Source organism: Lithobates pipiens, unplaced genomic scaffold (genome assembly GCF_037356315.1).
Source record: "Lithobates pipiens isolate NorthernLeopardFrog02 unplaced genomic scaffold, aLitPip1_a1.2 Scaffold_18, whole genome shotgun sequence".
In the NCBI taxonomy this organism is placed as follows: Eukaryota; Metazoa; Chordata; class Amphibia; order Anura; family Ranidae; genus Lithobates; species Lithobates pipiens.
In genome coordinates, this window is record NW_027507758.1 from 38,633,096 (window position 1) to 38,652,120 (window position 19,025).

The 19,025-nt window shown below is 43.2% G+C and overlaps 1 protein-coding gene across 1 annotated transcript in view; it reads left to right on the forward strand.

The window, feature by feature from the left end:
- FSHR (follicle stimulating hormone receptor) overlaps window positions 1-19,025 on the forward strand; it is a 242,230-nt gene that overhangs the window by 214,631 nt on the left and 8,574 nt on the right. The window contains exon 9 of the mRNA XM_077485598.1: window positions 4,461-4,649. Coding sequence (XP_077341724.1) covers window positions 4,461-4,649 — 189 coding nt within the window. The remainder of the gene's footprint in view (window positions 1-4,460; window positions 4,650-19,025) is intronic.

Below are 19,025 nucleotides of genomic sequence, written 5' to 3' on the forward strand. Positions count from 1 at the left end.
GTGAATCTGGGATCGACAAAGACAAGCATTGTTTTTTTATCTGTGAAATTTTGTCAATTCAGGAGTGCATGAAGGCCATGGAGGAGAGGCAAGGTCAGGGCAGGCTATGAAGGGGGTGCAGGAGATGATCAGTGCCACAGTTAGGGCAGCGCAGTCCTGTTCCAGTGTCCCAGTGTGCCAACCTGTGCTTGAGCCCCTGACCCCTCCCTCTGCCAGGCCCTTACCCCACCTATGCAGGGCTCCACTGCGGTGGTCCGGAGGTGCCAGTCCAGTGCTGATCCTCAGCCATGGTGCTGGCACTGCCTGCTGATTGGCTTCTCTGCTGCTAGCTCCCTCACTGACACCAGATAGAGGGCACTGACACCAGCACCGAGATAGAGAGCACTGACACCAGCACCAAGATAGAGAGCACTGACACCAGCACCGAGATAGAGAGCACTGACACCAACACCGTGATAGAGAGCACTGACACCAGCACCGTGAGAGCACTGACACCAGCACCATGATAGAGAGCACTGACACCAGCACCATGATAGAGAGCACTGACACCAGCACCGTGAGAGCACTCACACCAGCACCGCGATATTGTCAGCAGCGGACGCGTTAAAAAAAGCCCACACTGTGGAGCCATGTGCCGGCGTCCTGGGAGCGCCAGATCTGAACGAGCAAAGTTCGCCACAAACTGACCACCGGGCGAACCGCAAGGCTATCTCTATTGACTAATACCAAAAAAAAAAATAATAATTGTTAGTGTTCTGTTATTTGCCAGCCAAATCCTTTTTTTTCCCCAGACTATCCAGTTAAACAAACAAAAAAAATAAAAGGCACAAACTTCTTGAGTTGTGTAAAGTTTCTAACGCATATGGTTTGCCTTCGAACTGTGTAAAGTGTTTAATAGCAAAACAGGAGAAAAATGAAGCAGAACCAGGTTTTGAAAAAAATGGAATGGTTCAGTAATTTCCATAGGAACATGTTGAAATTGCTTTATTTAGAACAAATGTTACCTCTGTGGGCTGCTATGGGTTTTCTTTACTCTAGTAGATTTTATTGTATTTTTTAATTAACAATTTGCTTTATATTTTAATTGGCTTTAGCATGCTAGGTGTGATACAGTCCTCCTTTTGGAAGAATTGTATTAAAATTAATAAAAGACACACAAAGTGAACATTTAAGTTGAACAGTGACTCTTAAGGCAATGTACTCCATAAACTAGAGAATACATCAGGGGGATGAAAAAAATAATAATGTATCACTTAACCATATACTATAGCTTCTTTGTATTATAATATATGGTAATGTGGAAATTTATAATGACACACTTCACTGAGAGTAAAAAAATATCACCTTCTGATTTTTATAAAACAAATCGTGTTATAATTAGTGGCTACTTTTGCATGGAAGTGTCCCAAAGAGGCTCTGTCACTTTGCCTATTGAGGAGAAAAGTGACAGGTTCCCTTCCCCCATCGCCATTAACTGTTCATACTTCAGCCATGCTTTCCCCATGCTTTGTGCCTATGGTATTGGAGCTTACACAGGGTTAATCTCTTGCTATTCATATGATAATAAAATTAGCTACTAAGGTTCTAGCACTGCACCCTCAGAGTAGGTGTCTTGCTCCTACATATCTGGAAGGGAAGGACCAGGTATTTGCCCCAACAGAACAGTGAAGGCTGAGAAATATAATAAATGTGTCATGTACCTGAGTGAGGAGCTTGAGAAGACAAGGGTGACCTCTTGCATAATTCCTATCTGAGCACCCCTGAAAGTTCTGATAGGTACTGCAGGGGCAATGGTAGCGCTCAGGTGCCAAGAAGCTGGAACTGAAGACTGAAAATGGGAGTTCTGGTATCAAGTAAGCAGAAGCATCCAGAATATACCAGGTCCAGTAGAGATCAGAGCCGGTTAAGCAGAAGCACAGTGGTGAAGGCACCCAGAATATACCAAGTCCAGTAGAGATCAGACCTGGTTAAGCAGAATCACATTGATGAGGGCACCCAGAATATTCCAAGTCCAGTAGAGATCAGACCCGGTTAAGCAGAAGCACATTGGTGAGGGCACCCAGAATACACCAAGTCCAGTAGAGAACAGAACCATTTAAGCAGAACCACAGTGGTTAAGGCACCCAGAATACACCAAGTCCAGTAGAGATCAAAGCTGGGTTACAGGCCAAGCTCAGTAACAGTTGGGCAGCAAGGCACCAAGTCATATGCAGGATCAAGGTCAGGGGCAAGGTTGGCAATGTGTAGGCAGTGAGGTACAGAATCAATAGGCAAAATCTTGTCCAGACCGAGGTTGATAACAAAGTTAGGCAGAAAATTTAGACAGGCAAGGTTTATCCAGAAGCAGGTAAGATTAAAACCAGGTCAATAACAGTGTCAATCAGGTTCAGGATCTGGGATAACAGGAACTCAAGCTGAGATACCAATCACCAATGATATCATACAGGGCCCAGGTTTAAAAAGCCCACTAGGTGCCAGTATCTGTGGTGAAGGTGCCCGTGTGTCCATGTGCATGCTGTTGTGCCTGCATTTTGGCCATATGTATCCTTTAAACTATTTTAACATAGGAATACTTGCACACTAATAGTCTCTGCTTCTGGTCTGGGTCAAAATACAGCAGCAGCCGCATCTATGTGTAAGGTCATGTGGCTCAGTTCCTCTCTCCGTCTTTCTCACTCCAAATCCTTCCTCTGAGGGTTTCTGAACCCAGCTAGCAGGGATGAGCCTGTCTATACAAACTTACGCTATAGTAAATAACAAACATTAGCTATTTACAAATACCTACAGTAGAGGCATTGGTGTGCACACAGGGTCTGCCAGATATGCCTGGGCACACCCTAATCAGCATGTGTGGTGTAGATTCCCCCTGTTTAGACTCCTGATATTTTACCAAAGCCCCCTAATAGGGCTCCTAAAAAAAATTGTCAAAAAAAATAATAAAAAAAAATAAAATAATAAGAATAAATACTGAGACCATCCACTAGCCTACTCACAACCATCTCTGCCCTAATGACATCGTCAGTATATATACATATGCACACACATACAGTATCTCACAAAAGTGAGCACAACCCTCACAACCCTCACATTTTTGTAAATATTTTATTATATCTTTTCAAGTGACAACACTGAAGAAATTACACTTTGCTACAATGTAAGCTAGTGAGTGTATAGCTTGTATAACCGTGTAAATTTTCTGTCCCCTCAAAATACACACAACCATTAATGTCTAAACAGCTGGCAACAAAAGTGAGTATACCCCTAAGTGAAACTGTCCATATTGGGCCCAATTAGCTATTTTCCCTCCCCGATGTCATGTGACTTATTAGTGTTACAAGGTCTCAGGTATGAATGGGAAGCAGGTGTGTTAAATTTGGTGTCATCGCTCTCACTCTCTCAATGGAAGTTCAACATGGCACCTCATGGCTAAGAAATCTCGGAGGATCTGAAAAAAAATAATTATTTCTCTACATAAAAATGGCCCAGGCTATTAGAAGTTTGCCAAGACCCTGAAATTGAGCTGCAGCATGGTGGCCAAGACCATACAGCGGTTTAAAGTGGTTGTAAACCCACAATAAAAAAAATGTAAAAAATAAAAACCTACAAGACAAAGGCATAATGAGCTAGTATGCATATAGCATAATAGCTTATTATGAAACACTCACCTTAGATCGAAGCCCTAATAATGGGCCTCATACACCGCTCCGGCCGGGGACATCACTCCCGGGTATCGTGGGCTCCAGTGCTGTGATTGGCCGGAGCCGCGATGACGTCACTCCTGTGCATGCGCGCGGAAGCCGCTAGTAACGGCACACTAGCTGAAGCAGTGGCACACACTAGCTGAAGCAGTGGCAGGGACGTGCTATTGCTTCAGTGGGCATGTGCCGATGACGGAAGGGATGAAGTGGCAACTCTAGAGTACACACATTTGTGAAATACTTTATATGTGTTTGAGCTTTGGGAGTGCACACCCTAATGCAAAAGGCTGTACACACCTATGAGTAGAAGGCATTGGATCCTCGCGGATGTGAGGAGCATTATTCCCACTGACCACCAATGTAAGGGGCATTTTTCCCACTTACCCCAAAGAATTGGTATTGGCAGGGGTTTCCCCAGGCCTGATAATTATTTTATAGATCTAGGGGATCGATGTATCTGTTATTGTAGTGTTTTCTACCCCAATACCTCCCTATAAACATCTCCTCGTAATATTCTATAACTCATTTGTATTCCCACCCTTTCTTTCATCGCTGGTACTCCTTGAGAATGGAACACACAGCATAGAACATATATTTTGTTTTTCATGTTAGTTAACATATTGAACTCCTATAGACCCTTCCAAACCGGTTACCTCGCACATTCAATCTTCCTTTGAATTTTTCTTTAGATCCAGTGCCCGCTGCTCCGTGCAATATTTGTCATGTCTTCTTGTATTCATTTTTTTTTTTTTTTACAAACAGGGATATTTCAAAAACTCAGATCAACTCACTGCCCAAGTATGGCCTGGAGCATATAAAGAAACTTATTGCTAACCACGCTTATAACTTGAAGAAGCTCCCTCCTTTGGAAAGACTGTCTAGTCTTATTGAGGCCAACCTTACGTATCCAAGCCACTGCTGTGCTTTTAAAAACTGGAAGAAACAGAAAAGGTACGTGCCTATTTACTTTAACCAAAGTCAAAGAGTAAATCCAAATAACAAGTGAAATTAGTGAGGGGACTGCTAATGTGAAAGGAGGCCTGTACTGAGAAGTCCACCGTCTACCTCTACTACCTGTCACGTTCATAATCAACTGCAGCTTAACCACTTTCAGCCCCGGACCATTTTGCTGGCTAAAGACCAGACCACTTTTTGCGATTCGGCACTGCGTCGCTTTAACTGACAATTGAGCGGTCGTGCGACGTGGCTCCCAAACAAAATTGAAATACTTTTTTTCCCACAAATAGAGCTTTCTTTTGGTGGTATTTGATCACCCCTGTGGTTTTTATTTTTTGCGCTATAAACAAAAATAGAGCGACAATTTTGAAAAAAACGCATAATTTTTTACTTTTTGTTATAATAAATATCCCCCAAAAATATATAAAAAAAAATGTTTCCCTCAGTTTAGGCTGATATGCATTCTTCTACATATTTTTGGTTAAAAAAATCACAATAAGTGATTATTGATTGGTTTGCGCAAAAGTTATAGCGTTTACAAAATAGGGGATAGTTTTATGGCATTTTTATTAATATTTTTTTTTTACTAGTAATGGCGGCGATCAGCAATTTTTATTGTGACTGCGACATTGCGGCGGACACATCGGAAATTTTTGACACATTTTTGGGACCATTGTCATTTATACAGCAATCAATGCTAAACAAATGCATTGATTCCTGTGTAAATGACACTAGCAGTAAAGGGGTTAACCAGGGGGTGGCAGTGTAGGGGTTAAGTGTTCCTAGGGGTATGTTACTAATTGTGGGGGGCTGGGCATTGTGTTAGTGAACGCTGATCTCTGCTCTAATCACATGGAGCAGAGATCAGCGTCACTTGTTGCTAGGCAGAACGGGGAGATGCTGTTTACAACGGCATCTCCCCGTTCAGCCGCCCCGTGAGATGATCCCGGCTATCCCCGCGGCGATCGAGTCCGCGGGACCGGCGACCGGACTCACAGGGGTCCCAACCAGCACGCGATGGCAGGGCGGCATTTTAAAATGGACGTACCTGTACGCCAATATGCCGGCCCATGCCATTCTGCCGACGTACATCGGCGTGCGCCGGTCGGGAACTGGTTAAAGTGTATGTGAACCCTAACACAACTTCTTTTATGTGCGCCTTTGGTCTGTAAATTTGTTTTAATGTGTTGGCCAGTTTTCGATTATGGATTTGTGAGGTATCTTACCCAGAATCAAGTGAGAAAGGTGAAGGTGCAATACGGAAGATATGATTATATTTACACTCAACGGACACTTTATTAGGTACACAATTGCTTGGTAACACAATCCCAAAGCCAATCACATGGCAGCAACTCAATACATTTAGGCATCTAGTTGTGATAAAGATGACTTGTTGACGTTCAAAAAGAGCATCAGAATGGGGAAGAAATGGGATTTAAGTGACTTTGGTATGGTTGTTGGTGCCAGACAGGCTGGTCTAAGTAATTCAAAAACTACTGAGCAACTGGGATTTTCACGCACAACCATCTCTCGGGTTTACAGAGAATGATCAGAACGAGAGAAAATATCCAGTGAGCGGCTGTTGTGTGGGCGAAAATGTCTTTGTGTGGGCGAAAATGTCTTGTTGAGGTCAGAGGAGAATGAGCACACTGCTTTGAGATGATAGAAAGGCAACGGTAACTCAAATAACCACTCGTTACAACCAAGGTATGCAGAATACCATCTCTGAATGCACAACACATCGAACCTTGAAGCAGATGGGCTACAACAGCAGAAGACCACACTGAGAACAAGAAACTGAGGCTACAATTCGCACAGGCTCACCAAAATTGGACAGTTGAGGATTGGAAAAACCTTGCTTGGTCTGATGAGTCTCGATTTCAGCTGCAACATTCAGATGGTGGGGTCAGAATTTGCCATAAACAATATGAAAGTATGGATCCATCCTGCCTTGTATCAATGGTTCAGGCTGGTAGTGGTGGTTTAATGGGCAGGGGGATATTTTCTTGGCACACTTTGGGCCCCTTAGTACGATTTGAGCATCATTAAAATGCCACGGCCTACCTGAGAATTGTTGCTGGCCATGTCCCTCCCTTTATGACTACAGTGTCTCCATCTTCTGATGGCTCATTCCGGCAGAATAATGCTCCATGTCACAAAGCTGCAATCATCTCACCACTGGTTTATTGAACATGACAATGAGGTCACTGTACTCCAATGGCCTCCACAGTCACCTTTGTGATGTGGTAAAATGGGATATTCCCATCATGGATGTGCAGCCGAAAAATCTGCAGTAACTGGTGATGCTATCATGTCACTATGGACCAAAATTTCTGAGGAATGTTAACAAAACTATGTTGAATCTATTCCACAAAGAATGAAGGCAGTTCCGAAGACAAAAGGGGGTCCAACCCGGTACTAGAAAGGTGTACATAATAAAGTGGGTGGTGAGTGTGTGTGTGTATATATATATATATATATATATATATATATATATATATATACATATTGTAATATTTGGGGGTTATTTTAGCTTAAAGGTAGAGCTTACCAGTGAGCTGAGTCCACGCCAGATATGCCGTTTTAAGGGCTTGTAGGCCCACTTTTATTAAAGAAAGAAAAGTCCGATAACAAAATAGTTGCCCACACAGGGGTTTCAGCTTTCCACAGCAATAATGTACATAGAACCAAAAATACCAAGCCACCTGGCTCTCTTTAGCAGCACTGCTGCTCAGACTTCTGCTGCAGCCCTCTTGGCTCTTTAACAGAGTTCCTGTACACCCAGTACCTCAGCACTCTTTACTAGCTTCTTTTTCAGCCCACAAGCTTGGACCCTCTGTCTGCTCTGACAGACCGACCTGTGCAGACATGCACACTTCTTCTCCCTTACACGCCTGGACTCCTCGGGAGGGTGGAGCCCAGAACCATGGTGTTGGCTTTGTTTTAAGCCCAAGACCCACCTGTGCAATCATCCAGCCAGACTGCTGGCTGTTCCCAAAACCCGGTCCCAGGATTGGAGATTCCGTACTACCACAATATATATACATACATACATACATACATACATGCATACACATATATATATATATATATATATATATATATATATATATATATATATATATATATATATATAGATAGATAGATAGATAGATATACACATAGATATATAGATAGATATAGTGTATATACTGTATGTTACACCTAAACTGCAGTTTGGTTTGGGTTTAATTACGCCAAATTTTGACCTCAGCATCAGTCTGACTAGACTATAGGATGTTCTGCCTAGCCACAGGGGGCGCTGTCACTTTTGGCAGGTATGGAAACACAGTCTGGTTGGGTGCATTAAGGTTACTTTCTCTCGGAACCAGCCCAGTGGGAGTGTCACTCTTGCTGTGCTTTCTGGGAGAGGGTACTTAACCACTTCAATACAGGGCACTTTCGCCCCCTTCCTTCCCAGCCCAATTTTCAGCTTTCATCGCTCTAACGCTTTTAGTGACAATTGCGCGGTCATGCTACACTGTACCCAAATTAAATTTTTATCATTTTGTTCGCACAAATAGAGCTTTATTTTGGTGTTATTTATTCACGACTCCGTTTTTTATTTTTTGCGATATGAGCGCAAAAAAAAACGGAAATTTGGAAAAAAAACAATATATTCTTTTTTCCATTTTAAAAGAAATCCAATAAAATCTAATTTTGTCATACATTTAAGCCAAAATGTATTCTGCTACATGCTTTTGGTAAAAAAAATTCCGTTAAGTGTATAATAATTGGTTTGTGTGATCACGGACATATGTACGCAAATGATCATGTACATATGTGTGCAGGTGATCACGTACATATGTGTGCAGATAATCATTGGGACATGTGATTTTAGTGGGACATATGTGGGGGACATGTTTTTATTATTAGGGACATGTGTTTTTATCATTTGGGGACATGTATGTTTTGGGGACATGTGTGTTTTAGGGACATATGTGGGGACTGTGTTTGTACTGTGTGGTGTGTAGACTGATGATCAGTGAGTAAAAAGCTGTAAAAAACAGCTCATACTCACTGATCATCAGCCGGCTGCAGCATTCTGCTCTCCTCAGCGATGACTTCCGTGTGAGGAGAGGAGAGCCGATTGCCTAGCAACCGGCTGTTTGTTTACATCACATGACGGCCGTGATTGGACACGGCCGTCATGTGATCAGGAGGGCCAATCACAGAGCCCTCCTGCCGATCTGAGATGTGCCGTGTCCGGGTGACACGAGCACATCAGGATCGCGCCGCTGCGCGGGCACGCGCGCACAGGCGCGATCCCGCTCCTTCTGAAGGACGTTTCTGAACGTCCTATCAGAAGTAGATGACTCCCACCCGGCCCTATATATGCATTGGCCGGGTGGGAAGTGGTTAAGATGCAGATGTCATGTGTTTTCGGGGTTCCGATCCAGAAGTATGTTCTGACTGCATGGTCTTGGTCCTCCTGACCAGCCCCCAGGATGCCTATGGCCTGAGGTGCGGATCCACCCGATTTTACATCTCAGGACTGGCTAGTCCGAGGTGAGGAAACTAAAGGAAGGATTCAGAGGATTCCGAGGTGGTCCGGTGCTGTCTCAGGTTGTGGAGAGGCCCAGCAACTCCATGGTTACCCAGGGGAAGACTCTTCGGGAGAAGGTCATGCAAGGGTTGGCTTCTCAAAAAGAGCCTGTTAAAGTTGAAGGACCTAAGGGAATCCAATCTTGTGGGTATTGCCGGACCGGCTGTAAGATACTGGTACCACACGAGCGTTCTACAAGTTTTTCAAATTTCCTTACACGTGTTCTATAGCAAAGTCTGTGGCAGAGACTTATTCCTACATGTTCTATAACAAAGTCTGTGGCAGAGACTTGTTCCTGTGTCAAGCACCCTGTTGGCTGCTAGGCCTGGTGGGAGAAGGACTATCCAACTAGGGTGAGGATCCAGCTGTGAATGGCTATTCTCTAGATTTTACTCAAAGTAAGAAAGTTCTTTATTACTGACTTTGACACTAAGAGTACCTGGACTTTTCACCTAAACCCTCTGATCCTATACTGAGAGACTGTTCGTTAACTACGTTTTTGCAAATAAAAATCCCCTCTGTGGTTGGTCTTTATAGTTCCTGGGCCATCTACCATGGGAAACCCCTAGACGCAAATCGAGGTGAAGAAGGTGACGGCAAGCCCACAAAATCAGTCACTCCTTCGGGGGTCAGTGCTACATATATATATATATATATATATATATATATATATATATAGAGAGAGAGAGAGAGATATATATATAGATATATATATATATATATATATATATATATATATATATATATATATATATAGATGAAGCACTAACCCCCGAAAGAGGCTGCTGGTTATTTTTGGGCTTACCGTTACCTTCTGTTCTCCTTGTGGCACGTCTAAGGGATGTCCCGTGGTAGCTGGCCCAGTAACTTGAGACTGACAATAGATCCACTTGAATGGATTTTATTTGCAAACTCAGACAATTGAACAGTCTTTTAACTTGGGATCAGAGGGTTGGAAAAGAGATTCAGGTACTCTTATGTCAAAGTCCAAAAAACTTCAAAGAACTTGCTTGCTTTGACTGCATCCAGAGAATAGCCATTCGCAGCTGGATGATCACCCAGGTTGGACAGTCCCTCTCTCACAAGGCCTAACAGCCAACAAGGCGCTTACCCAGGAACAAAGTCTCTGTCACAGACATTGTTGCAGAACATGTAGGGAAACTAAGCTTGAGAACACTTGTAGGATACCTGGATCTCTCAGTCTGCTGTCAGGAACCATGAAACAGAACGAGACAGAAGTACAATCAAACCACACTTGTTTATTAATAAAAATAAAAAGGTAAATAGGAAAAAGCGTAGTCAAGCAAGCCAGAGTCCAGTAGCCAGATCGGATAGTCAGCCAGTCCAAAGTTCATAAACCAGATTGGGTAATCAGCCAGTCCAGACGTCAGGGATCCAAGGAGAGCAACTACAAGCAGGATGGAAGCCAGGAGGGATGTCAGCAAGCCAGTCTTGAAACAACAGCAGGAGATGGTTTCTAGTGATGTGACCAATGCGAAGGCAAATGAAAAAGTGAGCAGGAAGGCTTTAAATAGGCAGGTCAGATGAGCATCATCCGGTACAGCTGGTAACTGTGGAAAGAGAAGAGAGCTGGCAATTAGCTGACCGCTGAGCGGCCAGCCCAGAGGAGGAAGGGCTAAGCCAGCACTGACATCTGCTTGGCGATATCCACAAGACCGGATTCTCTCGGTTACTTCAGCCCTTCCAGGCTCTTGTTAAGAAAATCAACCCGTACATGGTGTTCTTCTAAAGAGTCCTCTCCTGGAATGCTTGAAGTACTCTGGGTCTCTCCCGAAACCGGAGACGGCACTCAACCACCTCAGAATTCTCCTTCAGTTTCCTTACCTCGGGCTAGCCAGCCCCGAGACATTAAAGTCAGGTGGATCCACACCCCAGGCCATAGCCTTCCTGCGGGCTGGTCAGGAGGACCAGGACCATGTAATCAGCACTCCATACTGTACCGGAACCCCGAACCATGCAACATCTGCATCTTAAATACCCTCTCCCAGAGGGCACAAGGAGAGGGCCACTCCCACTGAAGCACCTAACCAGACCATAGTTCCACACCTGCCACAAGAGACAGTGCCCCCTGTGGCCAGGCTGAAAATCTCACAGTCCAGTCAGACTGATGCAGAGGTCCAATTTAAACAAATAAACCCAAACCAAACTGCAGTTTAGGTAAAGTTTAACTTTGAAAAACGCATAGCGCGATATATATATATATATATATATATATATATATATATATATATATATATAGATATAGATAGATAGATATAGATATATGATATATCTTTAAAACACTAAGAGCATATTGAAAAAAACATTTTTTTTAAATAGTGTTCATTAAAACGAAAAGTACTGTGACACTAGAAGACTACAACCTCTCCTCACCCCCAGCTATATATTGCACACAATACTACTAGCGTGGAGCCATTTATTCTTATAGATTTAAATTCTAACTTATATCTCCTATGTCATTAACCTAATAATATGACATGCAGCCTTCCAGTGCAGTATTGATTGTGAGCATATGGTCCCAGGAAAAGGCAATTAAAATAAATTGTCTGTTAAATAGGAATGGCATTCACCTGAGGTCTCAAGAATTATGTCATCAGAACTTTCATACTATTTGTCTTTGCACAGCATGCTAAGTATATAAAGTACAAAATGTGCCATCCACCCACCATTAGAGGGACAGTGTCTGTGTACAGAGTGTAGCTATTACCATATGGCACATTCCTGTTAAAATTGTATTTGGTAAAGCAAAAAATAAAAATAAAGGTATTGGAAGTATTAAAAGTAGTTACATTATTTATATTAATTTATTATGCATGCTTTCCTTTAGAAGAACAACTGTATTGGCTGTTTCATTAAATCAAAAGTACAAATTTCCGTTTGTAACGAAAAAAAAAACCTGCACTTACTCCTGATTTAAAAAGGTTTTTACCTGCACCCGTAAAAAAGTGTGTGCCTTTGTTATTACTCATATATTTTCCTTAAATTCATATAGTGGGCTGTAATTTTGAAAACGTGCCTCATCCTTAAAATTTTATTATGGTAAGGAAGAAGTGGCAGAAATAACTACTTTTGAAGTTACTCTAATGCCGCATACACACGATCGGACAATCCGGCAGACGTAGCGCGGCGGACAAACCGCCGGACTTTGAAGCGGAGGTCCGCCGGACTTTCCGAACGCACGGACCTTCCCACACATGACCGGACTATGGCGGGAGTCCGCCGGACTTTTGAAATGAACGGACTTGCCCACACACGGAGGAAAGTCCGTTCATTTTGAACGCAGCTCCAGGTAGACGGGCCTAGCGAAGGAAGTCAATGTCGCCGCCGGATAGTCTGATCGTGTGTACGAAGCATAACAAAACTTCATATATAAAATATGTGCCCCTCAATGAACTCAGAGAAAGGGATTTCATGGTGAGTAGCAAACAAATCCCATTAAAACATTGTTAAAATATCATAGCCCACAGTACAATTATATATATAGTGTCCTGCCTCAATATCTAACCCCCACCCAGCACTTATGAACTAGCCATATAAATATAACAATGACGTAGTTAGAAGACTCAGTATGGTAATAGGCTAAGTTTTGATTGGGCCAATGTGGTGGTGTGATGGAGTTCCCGCAAAATACATTTCTCGCACATAAATTCCAATTTTTTCAGGGCTACACTTGAGGCTATTATTTTTTATTTTTTTTTCCAAACATTACTGGAGCATGATCAGTAAAATATGTGTTCACCAGATGAGTGCAGGGGCATCAGTACAGAGCTGACTCCAGATGTGTCTGTGAGTGTCCCTATGCCACGAGTGCTCAACCTGTGGCCCTCCAGCTGTTGCGAAACTACAAGTTCCATCATGCCTTTGGGAGTCATTATTTTAACTGTCAGTCTTGCAGTGGCTCATGGGACTTGTAGTTTCCACAACTGCTGGAGGGCCACAGGTTGAGCACCCATACCCTATGCTGTCCCTTAGTCTACAACAGGGATCTCCAAAGTACGGCCCTACAGCTGGTACAAAACTACATGTCCAATGAGGCATTGTAAAACCTGACATTCACAGACATTACTAGGTATGATGGGAATTGTAGTTCCTGAACAACTGGAGGGCCATAGTTTGGAGACCCCTGTTTTACAAGAACCTGTCCCTAATGCTAGGCCTACCTCTCCCTTACAAGTGGGGTCTCTGTCTGAAACATCCGACACTCCAGTTACCCAGTAGGGGTTATATATATATATATATATATATATATAAACCCTTATAAGTTCAAAATGGCCTCCAATATCGAGAGAGAGCCAATGAGATTCAGACTATCACAAGATGGCACCTGAGGTCAATTGCAAAGGACATATTGGTTCCATGCCAGGCTCTCCTCTTGTGCTTGGTAGTAAACAGCAATGATCCCATTACTGCTTTGTTTTCCATACTAGTATGGGAGCTATGCCGCGATCCTGCAATAACTGCACCCCCTCCTAGCCCTGTTAATTCATTTCACCTGTGGCTACACTAACGCCCGTCTACCAGCTAGACAAGTTGTCAGGAGCTCTAGCAAACATTAGACATGTGCAATTCATTTAGTTTCAAATTTGTTTTTTAACTGGTTGCCGACCAGCCACAGCAGTTTTACTGCGGCAGAATGGTACGGCTGGGCGAAACTGCGTTACCTTATGTTGCTCCGCCTTTCGGCCACTAGGGGCACAGCGTGTGCCTGGAGCTGATGCGTGATGACTGCCAGCCACCTGCGATCGCTTGTGACAGAGTGAGAATTGGGATCTGTGTGCCTAAACACACAAATCCTGGTTCTCTCAGGGAAGAGGAGACAGATCATGTGTTCATACTATTTATGAACACCAATCTCCCTATCCTCCTAGTCAGTCCCCTCCCCCCACAGTTAGAACACACCTAGTAACACAGTTAACCCCTTAATCGCTCCATAGTGTTAACCCCTTCCCTGCCAGTGGCAATTACACAGTAATCAGTGCATTTTTATAGCACTGATCGCTGTTTAATTGTCAGTGGTCCCTAAAATGTGTCAAAAGTGTCCAATTTGTCTGCCACAATATCGCAGTCCCGATAAAAATCGCAGATCGCCGCCATTACTAGTAAAAAAAATGTATAAAAATGCCATAAATCTATCCCCTATTTTGTAGACGCTATAACTTTTGCACAAACCAATCAATATACGCTTATTGCGATTTTTTTTTTTACCAATAATATGTAGAAGAATACATATCAGCCTAAACTGAGGAAAAAATGTGTTTAAAAAAAAAAATGTGGGATATTTATGATAGCGAAAAGTAAAAGATATTAGGGGTTATTCACAAAAGGCAAATCCACTTTGCACTGCAAGTACACTTGGAAGTGCAGTCGCTCTAAATCTCAGGGGTAGATCTGAAATGAGGGGAAGCTCTGCTGATTTTATCATCCAATCATGTGCAAGCTAAAATGCTGTTTTTTCTTTTCCTTGCATGTCCCCCTCGGATCTACAGCGACTTTAATTCCAAGTGCACTTGCAGTGCAAAGTGGATTTTCCTTTAAATAACCCCCATTGTGTTTTTTTCAAAATTGTCGCTCTTCTTTTGTTTATAGCACAAAAAATAAAAACCGCAGAGGTGATCAAATACCGCCAAAAGAAAGGTCTATTTGTGGGAAAAAAAGGATGTCAATTTTATGTGGATACAACATCCAGGGCCGGATTAAGAGCATCATGTGCTTGGTGCTGAGGAGTTTGGTGGGCCTTTTACTGGGCACCCTTCTGCTTTCCAAGAGCCTGTGCTAGCATGCGCCCAAACTAAAAAGTGTGCAGCCGCACAGGCATAACACTAGGGAAGCCTGGCATTTGATTTGCCACGTTTCTGAAAGGCCCATGCATTGGCGTGCACTGTGAGCTAAAAGAGTGCAGCTGCGCAGGCCTAACACTATGGAAGCCCCAGACTTCTATAAGAGCCCTGCATTGGCGTGCCCCAGGCTTCTGTTAGGACTGCTCATGCAGTGCCCATTATCAATCCCACCACCCTGCCCTGGCAGTGCATGTGGAATGCAGGGCCCGTCAGGGGAGATCTCTTCCCGTTGACCCATTGCTTTACATGTCCTTTTTGGGTGGCTGGGCCTATATTAATGTAGGGGCCTGGAGCTGCAGCTCCAATAGCCCCTAAGTTAATCCAGCCCTGACAACATCTCACGGCCGCGCAAATGTCAGTTAAAGCAACGCAGTGCCGTATCACAAAAAATGGCCTGGTCATTGAGCAGCCGAATCTTCCGGGGCTGAAGTGGTTCAACCTGTTTAATTAATTATTCTGAATATTTGTACATTCAAAAACTCTTAAATTCGGAAGTTTGGAAATGTGAAAATCCGAAACCCCCAAAAATTTTTAAATTTTAAATAATAACTAACTAATAATAACTAACTATTAAATTATAGGTATTGGAATTTCCTTTCAAATTTGACTGTTAGTGAACGCAACGAATATGAATTTATCCGAAGTTACGAATTATCCGAAGTAACGAATACCATATCTAAATGAATGGATTGTAATGAATTAATAATAATAATAAATAACAGTGATAAAAACATTTTATTAATATTATTTATTATTGATTCATTCCATTCCATTTGTTTAGATGCAGCATTCGTTATTTCTGTTAATTCGTAAGGGCCGGTTCACACTGCAGGCGAGGCGAGGCGACTCCGACTTGCCTCGCCGCGACCTGCAGCGGCCTCGGCGGCGACTTGCAAATTACTTCTGTATAGAAGTCAATGCAAGTCGCCCCGAGGTCGCCCAAAAGTAGTACAGGAACCTTTTTTCTGAGTCGGAGCGACTCGAGTCGCTCCTCTCAGAACGGTTCCATTGTACAGAACGGGGGCGACTTGCGAGAGCGAGGCGAGGCGAGTCGTGTTGCCTCGCATCGCCCGCTGTGTGAACCGGCTCTAACTTCGGATAAATTTGTACTTGTTACATTCACTAACAGCCAAATTTGAAAGCAAATTTCAATACCTATAATTTTAGTAGTTAGTTATTATTACTTAGTTATTCTTTCGGATTTTCGTATTTCCTTTCTTATTTTCAGATTTGTTCAAAAATGAACGCATTATTCGGCAGTGCACACGTCTAGCAAGCATGGTGGGTATCCTGTATCACTTACCAAATTCTAATACTTGTATATCTAAAAGCCCAACTGTCTAGTGAATATTTTAAATAATTTTTTTGCCATTTGAGAGATTACCACCTACTTATGGTTCTGTGTGGACAAAACAAAATGATATAAATTCCCTTTCAGGCCTTTCATTGGACGATATCCCCTCTATAGAAGTCCTGGTGACAACTGAAAATGTTTGGCTTTCCCCTCACTTTCAGTTCCAGTGATAGTGGACACCAGGGCAAAGAGAACAAATCTACATGCAATACATAAAGACAACAATATAAACCTACTGGCTACTACCAGTTGTTTTAAAATATTACATTTTAGTTAATCTTAAAGGGTATGTAGCCAAACCTTTTAAAACAGTAGGGAAAAGTGAAGAAAACCCCGTCAGTTAATTTTCTTCTATATGTATCCTGTTGAGGGGGATTCCCTTCCCACCCTAGAGATGGGAGAAGTGCTACACACCACTCAATCAAATGTTGAATTTCCTGCTTATAAGCTGCATCGTCATTATCTCATATGAGTCCAACTACGGCAGGCCATACAGTATAGAAGAATTCCAGGATGGTTTTTTTTTGCCCGCACTGCATGGGTTAACTGCTCATTTTTGTTTAGGGGCGAGGAGATATACTTACCTAATCCATGAATCCTCAGAGCGCAAGACCGATCCCTGACACTACTGCCCCCCCCCCCCCCACTACCGTTCTTGTGCATGGACTGTTCCTGACGTCATTATGCTCATAGACCTGCTCTGGATGTGAGGACGGCAGGAACACTCCACTGCTGGAAATGGGGGAGTGCTGTTTTCTGGCGGATTGAAGGATCAGATGAGTATAAACAGAAAAAATTCCCAGCGCTGCCCTAGCTTGTCTAATGTAAAATGTCCAAAAGGTAATGAATAAAATGTCCAAAAATATGAAAATGCAATTTGCACCTGGGTGCAAAAGTGTCTCTTATATACTTTGTCTGGATGACAATAAAAATATTAAAAGTCAATCAGAAATGTCTGTGGTCTGTATTGGAAACAGGCAGGCTGCACCGAGGCCAGGGAACCCATACTGAAACAGAAGAGGGGAGGGAGAGAGAGGCGCCAGGTGACCAATAGTGTAACAAGGTTTAATAAGTATATATAAAAACACAGTGACAGGTTCAACTCACAGGATGGCCATAGGTATTGGTATGTGCCCAGGTGGGCTGAGCAAAGGATCCCGCGCTGGATCGTCCAGTGGTCCTGGCCACATTGGCGGCTCTGTGGAGACAGGAGAGAAGATGCTAGAACCATGAGCTGGAGGGAGACGAATGACACCTGTCAAACCTCGAGAGGAACTGACCAATCGGAAACGCATTTCAGAGGCTAGTCACACTCACAATTAGCTGGGAAAGGAGGCGTGACTAGCCTCTGAAACTCGTTCCGATTGGCCGGTTCCTCTCGAGGTTTGACAGGTGTCAAACAGGCTCCCTCAAGCTCATGGTTCTAGAGTCCTCTCTCTTGTCTCCACAGAGCCGCCACTCACTACTCACTACTATGGTAGTGAACAAGGCCCGCAAGGCTGAAACGCGTTTACATCTGCTGTCTGTCATTTATGGAAAATCAATACCTTTTGAAGATTTTAAAGAGCAAGCAAGGAGTTGTGGACCATCTTTTCTCATCATTTGGCTCCCTCCGGGTCGTTGTTCTAGCATCCTCTCTCCTATCTCCAAAGAGCCGCCGCTGTGGCTAGGACCACTCCATGATCCCGTGTGGGATCCTTTGCTCAGCCCACCTGGGCACATACGGACACCTATGGCCATCCTGTGAGTTGAACCTGTCACTGTGTTTTTATATATACTTATTAACCCCCCTGGCGGTATTCCCGAGTCTGGCTCGGGGTGGAATTTTCATACCAAAAGCAGTATCCCCGAGCCAGACTCGGGACTGCATCGCTGGATCCAGGAGGAGGTTTACTTACCTTCTCCCTCGGATCCAGCGTTGTCTCCCCGCTGTACGAGCGAGCCGTGTCTCGCTCGATGCATCACATCGCCGATCTCCGTGCCCTGCGAGCGTTGCGACGCACGGGGACGGAGATCGGCGCCAAATTCAAAAAGTGAAACAAACAGTAAACATACAGTATAATGTAATCTAACAGATTACATTGCTGTATGTAAATATTTCACCTCCCCGTTGTCCCTAGTGGTCTGCCCAGTGTCCTGCATGCAGTTTTATGTAATAAAAACTGTTCTTTATGCCTGGAAACTGGAGATTGTCCATAGCAACCAAACTGTCATTTTACATCAAAAATGGTTTTAGACCAGCTAGAAAACAGCGATAATAAATTGGAATCACTCGCAGAATTGAGCGATAGTGATTTGTGGGGAGATCCGTCATCAAATACTGAAAAGTAATGACAGTGACAATTCTGCAACTGAGCAAATTTCAGTGTTTTTGATTTGATTACATTATTGAATAATTTTTATTATTGTTATATTATTATTTGGTACAATTATTTATAATTATTTATTATATTATAATTTATGATTTCATTTTTCAAACTTTATCATACCCGGAATGTCTGCTAGACTCTGGTTTGGACAGATTTAACCACTTGCCGACCGCCGCACGACGATGTACGTCGACAGAATGGCAC